The sequence below is a fragment of the Rana temporaria genome, chromosome 7, assembly GCF_905171775.1.
Source record: "Rana temporaria chromosome 7, aRanTem1.1, whole genome shotgun sequence".
Classification (NCBI taxonomy): Eukaryota; Metazoa; Chordata; class Amphibia; order Anura; family Ranidae; genus Rana; species Rana temporaria.
Window position 1 is genome coordinate 5,377,955 of NC_053495.1, and position 14,500 is coordinate 5,392,454.

The following is a 14,500-nucleotide window of genomic DNA, read 5'->3' on the forward strand; positions in this document are numbered from 1 at the left end:
ATTGATATATGGGGGTCCCGGAACAATGACATATTGATATATGGGGGTCCCGGAACAATGACATATTGGTATACGGGAGTCCCAGAACAATGACATATTGATATATGGGGGTCCCAGAACAATGACATATTGATATATGGGGGTCCCAGAACAATGACATATTGATATATGGGGGTCCCAGACGAGAGACTGACACAAATCCCAAACAATCTCCGTAGGAGGACCCAGACAATCCATCATCAGTAGCTGATCACAGGAGCTTACATTCTTTCTGCTCGTGACGTAATATTGAAAAGGTCAAAGATGGGATCAGCGAGGAAAGCACACCTTTTTGTTTCCGTCGGGGGTGGGGGCGCGGCTCCCTGCGATGAGGAACATAAAATAGAATAATACAGGTATGCAGCCCGACAGGTAAGTCCTATTGATGGTATGCGGTCCGCCCTGAACGCGACGATTCGGAAGGCCGATGGGACCCAACAAGAGGCGCTCCTGATTCTCAGGCTGGATTGGAGGCGGAGGGGATCCGGGACCGGGAAAGGTGTTTGAAATAGAAAACGTGGACATTAAATCCGGTGAGTCAGGATCTCATTAGAATTGATTAACCCCTTAGTCATTGTAACATTCCTGTGATAGAAATTGTTACACAATCCCAATTCTTCTGATGTGACGGAGATACAATGTATCAAGGTACAGAGAGGAGACGACTGCATCACATACAAAGCTACCACCCAGGTGGGGAGACCTGATCCCGGCAGAGGAGCTGACACTCTACGCGAGGTCAAGGTAAGCGCGGCCCTGAAAGGGTAAACTTGGTCCGGGATTAATAAGCTGGATTCAGGTAGACGTGTCTAACGTTAGGCAGGCGTAGCGTAACTCATATACGCTACGCCGCCGTAAGTCAGAGAGGCAAGCGCTGTATTCACAAAGCACTTGCGTCCTAAGTTACGGCGGCGTAGCGTAAATGTGCCGGCCTAAGCGCGCCTAATTAAAATTGTGAAGAGGTGGGCGTGTTTTATGCTAATGAATCGTGACCCGACGTGATTGACGTTTTTTACGAACGGCGCATGCGCCGTCCGTGAACATAACCCAGTGCGCATTGCTCCAAATTACGCCGCAAAGACTTATTGGTTTCGACGTGAGCATAAATTACGCCCAGCCCCATTCACGGACGACTTACGCAAAACGACGTAAAAATTTAAAAATTCAACGCGGTTCCGACGTCCATACTTAACATTGGCTGCGCCATCTTTTTGGTGGAATAACTTTAGGCCTGAAAACGCCTTACGTAAACGGCGTATGTTTACTGCGATGGGCAAGCGTACGTTCGTGAATAGGCGTATCTCGCTGATTTACGCATTCTAGGCGTAAATCAGCGTACACGCCCCTAGCGGCCGGCGTAAATAGACAGCTAAGATACGAAGGCGCCCGCGGTCGTATCTTAGCGAGATTTAAGTGTATCTCAATTTGAGAATACACTTAAATTTACGACGGCGCAGATTCAGAGTTACGACGGCGTATCTCTCTCTGAATCTGGCTAAAAGTGTATGTATAGACAATTTTATTTCAGCATTGGTCGGAGTTGAGAGGGATTAGAACCCCTGTCAGGCTTTTATTGCTGGTTGTGCCCCAAAAGCAGAATGTGGAAAGTTCAGATTTCATTTAATTTAGACTCTTTTAAAATTAACCAACGCGTTTCAGGTTTTCATATGGTTCCTCTTCTTCAGGGTTTGGCACAAAACCCACTGTGCCCATCAAATGCACCCATTGTGCTATCAAATGCTGCCCCTGTCCCCATCGAATGTCGCCACTGTGCCCATCGAATGCCACTAATGTTCCCGTCAGATGCTGCCACTGTGCCCATCAATTGCTGACACTGTTCCCATCAATTGCTGCCAATGTTCATATCAATTGCCACTACTGTGCCCATCAAATGCTCCCCTGTGCCCATCAAATGCAGCCATTGTGCGATCAAATGCTGCCCCTGTGCCCATCAAATGTCGCCACTGTGCCCATCGAATGCCACTAATGTTCCCGTCAGATGCTGCCACTGTGCCCATCAATTGCTGCCAATGTTCATATCAATTGCCACTACTGTGCCCATCAATTGCCGCTACTGTGCCCATCAAATGCAGCCTTACCAGCGCCCATCAAATGCAGCCCCATCAGTGCCCATCAAATGCAGCCCCATCTTTGCCCATCAATTGCAGCCTCACCAGCGCCCATCAACGCAGCCTCACCAGTGCCCACCAAATGCAGCCCCATCAGTGCCCATCAAATGCAGCCCCATCAGTGCCCATCAAATGCAGCCTCACCAGCGTCCATCAAATGCAGACTCACCAGCGCCCATCAAATGCAGCCTCACCAGCGCTCATCAAATGCAGCCTCACCAGCGCCCATCAAATGCAGCCTCACCAGCGCCCATCAATGCAGCCTCACCAGCACCCATCAAATGCAGCCTCACCAGCGCCCATCAAATGCAGCCTCACCAGCGCCCACCAAATGCAGCCTCACCAGCGCCCACCAAATGCAGCCTCACCAGCGCCCATCAAATGCAGCCTCACCAGCGCCCACCAAATGCAGCCTCACCAGCGCCCATCAAATGCAGCCTCACCAGCGCCCACCAAATGCAGCCTCACCAGCGCCCATCAAATGCAGCCTCACCAGCGCCCACCAAATGCAGCCTCACCAGGGCCCATCAAATGCAGCCTCACCAGCGCCCATCAAATGCAGCCTCACCAGCACCCATCAAATGCAGCCTCACCAGCGCCCATCAAATGCAGCCTCACCAGCGCCCATCAATGCAGCCTCACCAGCACCCATCAAATGCAGCCTCACCAGCGCCCACCAAATGCAGCCTCACCAGCGCCCATCAAATGCAGCCTCACCAGCGCCCACCAAATGCAGCCTCACCAGCGCCCACCAAATGCAGCCTCACCAGTGCCCATCAAATGCAGCCTCACCAGCGCCCACCAAATGCAGCCTCACCAGCGCCCATCAAATGCAGCCTCACCAGCGCCCACCAAATGCAGCCTCACCAGCACCCATCAAATGCAGCCTCACCAGCGCCCATCAAATGCAGCCTCACCAGCGCCCATCAAATGCAGCCTCACCAGCGCCCACCAAATGCAGCCTCACCAGGGCTGCGCCTCTGACACTATGAGCGAACAGAGCGGCCGCTGCATGCTGAGACTTAGTTGCTTGCTGCAGAGAGAAGAGAGTAGGAACACCAGTGGCAGGGCGCCCCAGGCAGCTGCCTAGTTTGCCTAGTGGTAGTATTTCTAACACTCCCCCTCCCCCACAGACTGACAACGATGCTGTTCAAAAGGTGCCCCCTGTGCTCCTTTATCCAGAGTGGGGGGGCGCTCTAATACAGGAGGTATGTTACTGGCCTGATCCCAGGTGAAAACAGGGGGGGAGCCATAAAAAATAAAGAAAACAAATGCAGCCACCACCTCTAATGATTGCAATATATAACATTTTTGTTTTTTCGTTTTTAGGTATGCAATGTGAATGGAAATATATAACAAAGATAGGGCTAGATTCAGAGAGAATTTACGCCGGCGTATCTATAGATACGCTGCGTAAATTCAAATCTGCGCCGGCGTATCTTCTTTCTGTATTCAGAATACGCCGACATTAGCCTAAGATCCGACTGGCGCAAGTCTCTTACACCGTCGTATCTTAGGGTGCATATTTACGCTGGCCGCTAGGTGGCGCTTCCGTCGTTTTCTGCGTAGAATATGCAAATGACCTAGATACGCCGATTTACAAATTTACGTACGCCCGGGGCTATTTTTTAACGTCGTTTACGTTAGGCTTTTTCGGCGTAAGGTTGCTCCTGCTATTATGAGGCGCACGCAATGTTAAGTATGGACGTCGTTCCCGCGTCGAATTTTGAATTTTTTACGTAAGTCGTTCGCGAATAGGGCTGGATGTAATTTACGTTCACGTTGAAACCAATGACGTCCTTGCGGCGTACTTTGGAGCAATGCACACTGGTATATCCTACGGACGGCGCATTCGCCGTTCGGGAAAAAACGTCAATCACGTCGGGTCACCAAGAATTAACATAAAACACGCCCCCTCATTTGAATTACGCGCGCTTACGCCGGCCCCATTTACGCTACGCCGCCGTAACTTAGAAGGCAAGTGCTTTGAGAATGCAGCACTTGCCTCTCTAACTTACGGCGGCGTAGCGTAAATACGATACGCTGCGCCGCCGTAACTATGCGCGCCCCTACCTGAATCTAGCCCATATAATATAGTGCAAAAATGGAAAGGTTTTGGGGCGTTAAGTGTTGAGTTTTAGGGTTTTATATTTTATGGTTAAGAGGCTGCATTCACACCTGAGCGTCGGTCGTTCGGTCGTTTTTTTCGGCGTTTTTTTCCCGGCGTTTTGTCGAGCGTATTCATGCTTATTTGCGCGTTTGCATACAGCGTTGTCCGACGTTTTTGTACTTCGACGTTTTTTATTTTAGCCAATAGGAAAAATTATCATCTTTTCATCACTTGTTGCTATGTTGGTAGATTTTTTTAATCTTCTGCCTGGGCGACAAGTTCTATTGATTTAGGCTCCATTCAACGCCTGAAGCGCGACGCTACAATACGCCGGAGGGTCGAAATTACATTATTCTCTATGGAGACTGTTTACATCTCAACGCCGAACGCTGAAACGACGATCGCCTGAAGGTCAAACAAGTCCCGGACCCTTTTTTGTCGCGCGTATCGGGCGGTTTGGGCGTATTTGAGTGTTTCCATTTCCCATAGAAAGTAATGGAAACGCTCGATTCAATCGACTTGCGCGACAACGGGCGTTTTTTTTTAGGGGCGTTTCGTCGCTTTAATCAATAGAACTTGTCATCCAGGCAGAAGATTAAAAAAATCTACCAACATAGCAACAAGTGATGAAAAGATGATAATTTTTCCTATTGGCTAAAATAAAAAACGTCGAAGTACAAAAACGTCGGACAACGCTAACGCGCAAATAAGCATGAATACGCTCGACAAAACGCCGGGAAAAAACGCCGAAAAAAACGACCGAACGACCGACGCTCAGGTGTGAATGCAGCCTAAAGCGACGAAACGCCCGTAGAAAACGCCCGTTGTCGCGCAAGTCGATTGAATCGAGCGTTTCCATTACTTTCTATGGGAGATGGAAACACTCAAATACGCCCAAACTGCCCGATACGCGCGACAAAAAAGGGTCCGGGACTTGTTTGAGCTTCAGGCGATCGTCGTTTCAGCGTTCGGCGTTGAGATGTGAACAGTCTCCATAGAGAATAATGTAATTTCGACCCTCCGGCGTATTGTAGCGTCGCGCTTCAGGCGTTAAAACGCCTAGGTGTGAATGGAGCCTAAGAGTTAATCGTTAATTTAAAGCTTGGGTAATATGAAGTGTTAATACGGGGGAGGGGAAGAACACTGAGCATTGGGCTGTTAATTGGCCGTTGTTGACTTGATCTTTTTCTGCAGGACTTTCTGAACTTGGTTGCCGATCTTCTCACCATGCCGCCCCATCCCGGCCTCTCCTGTGTCCTGTTGTCGATCGTCGTGGCCCATGGCCGATCGTCCATCACCGGGACCAACAAGCCCACCATCCCACCTTTATTTACCGATCGCCCTTTCATGGTGGCCTGGGCCGCTCCCACCCACTCCTGCCCGAACCGCTTCAACGTGACCCTTGACCTGCGACTCTTTGACCTGACCGCCTCGCCCAGCGAGAATATGGTGGACCAGAACCCCGCCATCTTCTACCGGGAGCGACTGGGGCTCTACCCTTACTACGACCAGCTTAGCGTCTCCGTCAACGGAGGCGTGCCCCAAAACGCCAGCCTACAAGACCACCTGCTCAAGATGGTGGACGGACTCGACAATTACTTACTGACCGCCAACAAAAGTGGATTGGCGATCATCGACTGGGAGGACTGGAATCCCATTTGGCTACGGAACTGGAACGCGAAGGACGTATACAGGCAAGCTTCGCGGCGGCTGGTGGCCTCTCGTCACCCCGACTGGCCGGCCGACGACGTGAACGCAGAGGCCCAGGTTGAGTTCGAAAACGCCGCCCGCGACTTCATGGCGGAGACGCTCCAGCAAGCCGGAAAGTTTCGCCCCCGCCAGGCCTGGGGGTATTACCTGTTCCCGGACTGCTACAACCACGACTACCTGACCAACTGGGACAATTATACGGGCAAGTGCCCCGACGTGGAGATGGCACGCAACGACCAGCTATGGTGGTTGTGGGAGGAGAGTGACGCCCTTTATCCCTCCATCTACCTGGAACCCCCCCTCCAGTCTTCCATCAACGGGCGCAAATTTGTCCAATATCGGGTGAAAGAGGCCATGAGGATCGCTCAACAACACACGGGCTACTCGCTCCCCGTCTACGTGTACACGAGACCCACCTACAAAACCAACCTCGACCTTCTCTCCCAGGTGAGGAAAACATCGAAATCTGTGTGAATTTAATGACAGGTCCCCTTTAAGGGCGTGTAAACCTCCAACAATTAACGTATCTTTTTTGCACCCTGTCCCTGTCGGTCTGTTAAATATCCCATTGGAAGTGGCTTGTTATGTCTGGTGGAGAAGTGGAAAAGAAAACACCTGTTGATCCTGCCAGAACTTCCTGTGCTCTCTGCCTGTGCCGAGTGTTACCAGTTACATTGGCCCGGATTCAAGTAGCAATTGCGCCTGTGTAACTATAGGTTTCACAGCGCAATTGCTTACTTGCCCCGGCGTTACGAATGCTCCTGATTCAGGAACATCGTAACGCCGACTGCAGCCTAAAATCTGCGTGGCATAAGGCTCTTATGCCACGCATATCTTAGGCTGCATTCTAGCGATGACCGCTAGGGGGCGCTCCCATTGTGCTCAGTGTATAGTATGCAAATTGCATACTAACACCGATTCACAATGTTGCGCGAGCCCTGCGTACGCAATTTACGTCGTTTCCGTACGGCGGGTTTAGCGTAAGGCTGCCCCTTCTAATAGCAGGGGCAGCCAATGCTAAAGTATACCCGTCATTCCCGCGTTGCGACGTTCGAATTTTACGTAATTTGCGTAAGTGATTCGTGAATGGCGCTGGACGCCATTCACGTTCATTTTGAAGCAAATGACGTCCTTGCGACGTCATTTGGCGCAATGCACGTCGGGAAAGTTTCCCGACGGAGCATGCGCTCTACGCTCGGCGCGGGAGCGCGCCTAATTTAAATGATTCCCGCCCCCTACGGGATCATTTACATTAGGCGCCCTTACGCAGGGCAAGTTTACACAGCGCACACACAATTTACGGAGCTACTGCTCCGTGAATCGCGGGTAGCGCAGTAAATTTGCGGGGGCGCAGGGCAAAAACGCTGCCCTGCGCCTCCGCAAATAAGGGGAAAATCTACCTGAATCCGGGCCATTGTTCCCAGTTCTCTCTATGGAGATGAGGAGAGGGCAAGGTTTTCTGAGGTCTTGTTCTAGATATAGATACAGTATATAGTGGCTGAGGGTTGTCACCCTAGAACAGGAAGCGTGTTACTGGCGGGATCACCAGGTGAAAACAAAATGCAGCCACTCAGTGCCGGGACAAGGTCATCCAGCACCCGGGGCGAAGATGGCAACCCGCCCCCTGGTAGGTAAGTCCCCCATTATATCAGGTGTCGCAAGTAGAATCCCGCTTTGCATCAGGTGTCTCCGGCAGAGTATTTGTCCCCCCCTCTTTGCATCAGGTGTCTCCGGCAGAGTCCCCCCTCCCCCTTTTGCATCAGGTGTCTACAGCAGAGTCGTCGTCCCCCCTCTTTGCATCGGGTGTCTCTGGCAGAGTCCCCCCCCCTCCCCGTTTGCATCAGGTGTCTCCGGCAGAGTCCCCCCCCCCCTCCCCGTTTGCATCCAGTGTCTCCGGCAGAGTCCCCCCCCCTCCCCGTTTGCATCAGGTGTCTCCGGCAGAGTCCCCCCCCTCCCCGTTTGCATCAGGTGTTTCTGGCAGAGTCCCCCCCCCCCTCCCCGTTTGCATCGGGTGTTTCTGGCAGAGTCCCCCCCCCCCCCCTCCCTGTTTGCATCGGGTGTTTCTGGCAGAGTCCCCCCCCCCTCCCCGTTTGCATCGGGTGTCTCCAGCAGAGTCCCCCCCTCCCCGTTTGCATCAGGTGTCTCCGGCAGAGTCCCCCCCCTCCCCGTTTGCATCAGGTGTCTCCGGCAGAGTCCCCCCCCTCCCCGTTTGCATCAGGTGTCTCTGGCAGAGTCCCCCCCCTCCCCGTTTGCATCAGGTGTCTCTGGCAGAGTCCCCCCCCTCCCCGTTTGCATCAGGTGTCTCTGGCAGAGTCCCCCCCTCCCCGTTTGCATCAGGTGTCTCTGGCAGAGTCCCCCCCTCCCCGTTTGCATCAGGTGTCTCTGGCAGAGTCCCCCCCTCCCCGTTTGCATCAGGTGTCTCTGGCAGAGTCCCCCCCTCCCCGTTTGCATCAGGTGTCTCTGGCAGAGTCCCCCCCCTCCCCGTTTGCATCAGGTGTCTCTGGCAGAGTCCCCCCCCCCCTCCCCGTTTGCATCAGGTGTCTCTGGCAGAGTCCCCCCCTCCCCGTTTGCATCAGGTGTCTCTGGCAGAGTCCCCCCCTCCCCGTTTGCATCAGGTGTCTCTGGCAGAGTCCCCCCCCTCCCCGTTTGCATCAGGTGTCTCTGGCAGAGTCCCCCCCCCTCTCCGTTTGCATCAGGTGTCTCTGGCAGAGTCCCCCCCCCCTCTCCGTTTGCATCAGGTGTCTCTGGCAGAGTCCCCCCCCTCTCCGTTTGCATCAGGTGTCTCTGGCAGAGTCCCCCCCCCTCTCCGTTTGCATCAGGTGTCTCTGGCAGAGTCCCCCCCCTCTCCGTTTGCATCAGGTGTCTCTGGCAGAGTCCCCCCCCCCTCTCCGTTTGCATCAGGTGTCTCTGGCAGAGTCCCCCCCCCTCTCCGTTTGCATCAGGTGTCTCTGGCAGAGTCCCCCCCCCCCTCTCCGTTTGCATCAGGTGTCTCTGGCAGAGTCCCCCCCCCTCCCCGTTTGCATCGGGTGTCTCTGGCAGAGTCCCCCCCCCCTCCCCGTTTGCATCGGGTGTCTCCGGCAGAGTCCCCCCCCCTCCCCGTTTGCATCGGGTGTCTCCGGCAGAGTCCCCCCCCCCCTCCCCATTTTGCATCAGGTGTCTCCGGCAGAGTCCCCCCCCCCTCCCCATTTTGCATCAGGTGTCTCCGGCAGAGTCCCCCCCCCTCCCCTTTTGCATCGGGTGTCTCCGGCAGAGTCCCCCCCCCTCCCCTTTTGCATCGGGTGTCTACTTCCAGATTCCACCTACATACAACATCTCTTCTGGTCAACGCATTTCGCCATGTGACTTTCATAGAGTTTGGTCAACTGGAATCTGTAGGATAACATTTTTTGACCTACACTAGTCCGGGGGGTCACAACTTGTTGGCGAACGTTTCATCTGCCCGCACATAACTGAAGAATTTGTGTATGGTTGCTGTTGCCTATTTATATTGCAATTTAGACTTCCATATATATATAATGGGTCGTAGAGTTCAGGTGAGCGTTCCGTCTTCCTGGTTGTGATTGTGAAAAAGGATGTGACTAATCCTTGGATTGTGAGGATAGCCTCCGTCTATATTATATATAGGAATGAGGTGTGAGGTGTGAGGTGTGAGGTGTGAGGTGTGACACATTACATTACAGGATTTTCCTCTTTTTTTCCTTATGACACCGTGAAGTGAAGGGGGGGAGGGGACAAAAACCGCCCATTGGAGAATGTAAGACACGAGCCTGCAAAATCTACCGCAGATTGGTGAGATCGTACTTTTCTGAAATTTTGGCAATTTTTATTTTTTTAGCAAAATTTGAAATGAAGATATTTTTTGGTCGTTTTTAAGGGTGTAATAGGCTTTAAATGATTTGGGGGGGGGGGGGGGCTACAGAAGCTCCTTCCAGTGGTAAATATGACCCATCAGCAGCCTCATTACTTTATGTTGTCACAAGTAATAAAAAAAGTAAAAGGGAACCCCTCATAATGGGCACAGCGGGTGTACAGACCCGGGAACTCAGCACAGGGATGGGGAACCCCTCATAATGGGCACAGTGGTTGTACAGACCCGGGAACTCAGCACAGGGATGAGGAACCCCTCATAATGGGCACAGCGGGTGTACAGACCCGGGAACTCAGCACAGGGATGGGGAACCCCTCATAATGGGCACAGCGGGGGGTACAGACCCGGGAACTCAGCACAGGGGTGGTGGGAACCCCTCATAATGGGCACAGCGGGGGGTACAGACCCGGGAACTCAGCACAGGGATGGTGGGAACCCCTCATAATGGGCACAGCGGGTGTACAGACCCGGGAACTCAGCACAGGGATGGTGAGAACCCCTCATAATGAGCACAGCGGGGGTACAGACCCGGGAACTCAGCACAGGGATGGGGAACCCCTCATAATGGGCACAGTGGGTGTACAGACCCGGGAACTCAGCACAGGGATGGGGAACCCCTCATAATGGGCACAGTGGGTGTACAGACCCGAGAACTCAGCACAGGGATGGTGGGAACCCCTCATAATGGGCACAGCGGGTGCACAGTGGGTGTACAGACCCCGGAAATTGGCACAGGGATGGTGGGAACCCCTCATAATGGGCATAGCGGGTGTACAGACCCGGGAACTCAGCACAGGGATGGTGGGAACCCCTCATAATGGGCACAGCGGGTGTACAGACCCGGGAACTCAGCACAGGGATGGTGGGAACCCCTCATCATGGGCACAGCGGGTGTACAGACCCGGGAACTCAGCACAGGGGTGGTGGGAACCCCTCATAATGGGCACAGTGAGTGTACAGACCCGGAAACTCAGCACAGGGATGGTGGAAACCCCTCATAATGGGCACAGCGGGTGTACAGACCCGGGAACTCAGCACAGGGATGGTGGGAACCCCTCATAATGGGCACAGCGGGTGTACAGACCCGGGAACTCAGCACAGGGATGGTGGGAACCCCTCATAATGGGCACAGCGGGTGTAGAGAACCTGGATAATACCCAAGAGCTGCTTTATTCTGTATCGCTCTGGATCCCGAGTTCTTCATGTTTATGATGACAGTCTTGGCTGCCTCTATAATACTTTTTGGTTTTCAATTTTTGTATTTTAATTGATATTTTTGTCTTTCGTCTCTTCAGATGGATCTCATCTCCACCATCGGAGAGAGCGCGGCACAGGGGGTGGCGGGGATGATATTTTGGGGTGATACGGATTACGCCTCGGACCAGGTGAGTGTTTCTGATAATAACACGACCCGGATTCTGTGTTCTGATCCAGAGGCCCATCTTCTGTCTCGGTTACTTGTGTTCCTTTCCCCTGTGCTTATTATGTATCAATCAACAAAGTAACAATAATAAAGATTTTCATGAGTCCAGGCATCTGAGACAAACCCCAAACCTACTGCTACCCCAAAATCAGCAAATTCTATCTGCAGCTATCATGTACCCACCATTACATCTCCTACCTAAGACCCACCACCTCATTACCCACCAGCTAACCTTTTCCATGTAGAAAAGCCCTCCTCCACCCCCAACCACCCAACTCCTATAACTCCTCCTCCACCCCCAACCACCCAACTCCTATAACTCCTCCTCCACCCCCAACCACCCAACTCCTATAACTCCTCCTCCACCCCCAACCACCCAACTCCTATAACTCCTCCTCCACCCCCAACCACCCAACTCCTATAACTCCTCCTCCACCCCCAACCACCCAACTCCTATAACTCCTCCTCCACCCCCAACCACCCAACTCCTATAACTCCTCCTCCACCCCCAACCACCCAACTCCTATAACTCCTCCTCCACCCCCAACCACCCAACTCTTATAACCCCTCCTCCACCCCCAACCACCCAACTCTTATAACCCCTCCTCCACCGCCAACCACCCAACTCTTATAACCCCTCTTCCACCCCTAACCACCCAACTCCCATAACCCCTTCTCCACTCCCAACCACCAAACTCCTATATCTCCTCCTCCACCGATACACACCCAACTCGTATAACCCGTCTCCCACTCCCAACAACCCAACTTCTATATCTCCTCTTCCACCCCTTACCACCCAACTCCCTTTAACCCTTCCTCAAACCCTAACCACCCAACTCTTATAACCCCTCCTCCACCACCCACCACCAAACTCTTATAACCCCTCCTCCACCCCTAACCACCCAACTCCTATGACCCCTCCTCCACCCCCAACCACCCAACTCCTATGACCCCTCCTCCACCTCCAACCACCCAACTCTTATAACCCCTCCAACCACCCAACTCTTATTAAGACAAACAGACAATTCTTTCACCGCTCCAGGTGAGCCTCGTGGATCATCAAGGGTCGTTGAACCACCAGGGTGCCGGCAATGCTGATTGTAGCACATAGACGAAAAAAACTCTGGACAGCCGCACTCCAAAATGACTTAAAAGAAAGTTGGTCTTTTATTGTAAAAAGTACATGCAGGCACTGCAAACAACGAGTACAGAATGGCCGACGCGTTTCACGCTGCAATTCAGCGCTTAGTCATGGCTAACACAGGTTCACACTAAAATAACATATATACCAATACCACCATCATGTGAGAAAACATTCGCCAATGGCGAGGCTGGATCAATCAAACAATTAAACAGTTAATTGCATACATATTCAATCCGAATCATATGGAGCAGGTGATATGACCTCTTTTACAATTAACATGTTGAAGTAAAAAAAAAAAAAAAGAGAAAGATGTGAAAAACATGCATATAAATAAAACATGTGAATAACAAGAACACACCTATATATCACTTTAAGGGATATATAGGTGTGTTCTTGTTATTCACATGTTTTATTTATATGCATGTTTTTCACATCTTTCTCTTTTTTTTCTTACTTCAACATGTTAATTGTAAAAGAGGTCATATCACCTGCTCCATATGATTCGGATTGAATATGTATGCAATTAACTGTTTAATTGTTTGATTGATCCAGCCTCGCCATTGGCGAATGTTTTCTCACATGATGGTGGTATTGGTATATATGTTATTTTAGTGTGAACCTGTGTTAGCCATGACTAAGCGCTGAATTGCAGCGTGAAACGCGTCGGCCATTCTGTACTCGTTGTTTGCAGTGCCTGCATGTACTTTTTACAATAAAAGACCAACTTTCTTTTAAGTCATTTTGGAGTGCGGCTGTCCAGAGTTTTTTTCGTCTATGCACCCAACTCTTATTACCCCCTCCTCCAACCCTAACCACCCAACTCCTATATCTCCTTCTCCACCCCTAACCACCCAACTCTTATAACCCCTCCTCCACCCCTAACCACCCAACTCCTATATCTCCTTCTCCACCCCTAACCACCCAACTCGTATAACTCCTCCTCCACCCCCAACCACCCAACTCCTATAACTCCTCCTCCACCCCCAACCACCAAACTCTTATAACCCCTCTTCCACCCCTAACCACCCAACTCCCATAACCCCTTCTCCACTCCCAACCACCAAACTCCTATATCTCCTCCTCCACCGATACACACCCAACTCGTATAACCCGTCTCCCACTCCCAACAACCCAACTCCTATATCTCCTCTTCCACCCCTTACCACCCAACTCCCTTTAACCCTTCCTCAAACCCTAACCACCCAACTCTTATAACCCCTCCTCCACCACCCACCACCAAACTCTTATAACCCCTCCTCCACTCCCAACCACCAAACTCTTATAACGCCTCCTCCACCCCTAACCACCCAACTCCTATGACCCCTCCTCCACCCCCAACCACCCAACTCCTATGACCCCTCCTCCACCTCCAACCACCCAACTCTTATAACCCCTCCAACCACCCAACTCTTATTACCCCCTCCTCCACCCCCAACCACCCAACTCTTATAACCCCTCCTCCACCCCCAACCACCCAACTCTTATAACCCCTCCTCCACAGCCAACCACCCAACTCCTATATCTCCTCCTCCACTCCCAACCACCCAACTCTTATAACCCCTCCTCCACCCCTAACCACCCAACTCTTATAACCCCTCCTCCACTCCCAACCACCCAACTCTTATAACCCCTCCTCCACTCCCAACAACCCAACTCCTATATCTCCTCTTCCACCCCTTACCACCCAACTCCCTTTTAACCCTTCCTCAAACCCTAACCACCCAACTCTTTTATAGCCCTTCCTCCAACCCTAACCATCTAACTTTTATAGCCCCCTCCTCCACATCTACCTACCCAACTACTATAACCTCTCTCCCAACCACCCAATTCCCATAGCCCAACTCCAATATCTCCCCCTCCACACCTAACTGCTATAACTCCTCTTTCCCACCTTACCAACCAACTCTTGTAACCCCTCTTTCAGCACTAACCACGCAACACCCATAACTCCTTTCCCGCTCCCAACTACCCAATTCCTATAACCCCTCCTCCACTCCCAACCACCCAAGTCCTATTACCCTTTCTCCACCCCTAATCGCCTAACATCTATAACCCCTCTGACACTTCCAAAACCCCT

The 14,500-nt window shown here is 52.0% G+C and overlaps 1 protein-coding gene across 1 annotated transcript in view; it reads left to right on the top strand.

Moving 5' to 3' along the window:
• Positions 1–386: 386 nt before the first annotated feature.
• The window catches only part of LOC120944969 (hyaluronidase-2-like), a 16,007-nt gene continuing 1,893 nt past the window's right edge, over positions 387–14,500 (top strand). The window contains exons 1-3 of the mRNA XM_040358762.1: positions 387–783; positions 5,473–6,435; positions 11,152–11,241. Coding sequence (XP_040214696.1) covers positions 5,506–6,435; positions 11,152–11,241 — 1,020 coding nt within the window. The 5' untranslated portion in view covers positions 387–783; positions 5,473–5,505. The remainder of the gene's footprint in view (positions 784–5,472; positions 6,436–11,151; positions 11,242–14,500) is intronic.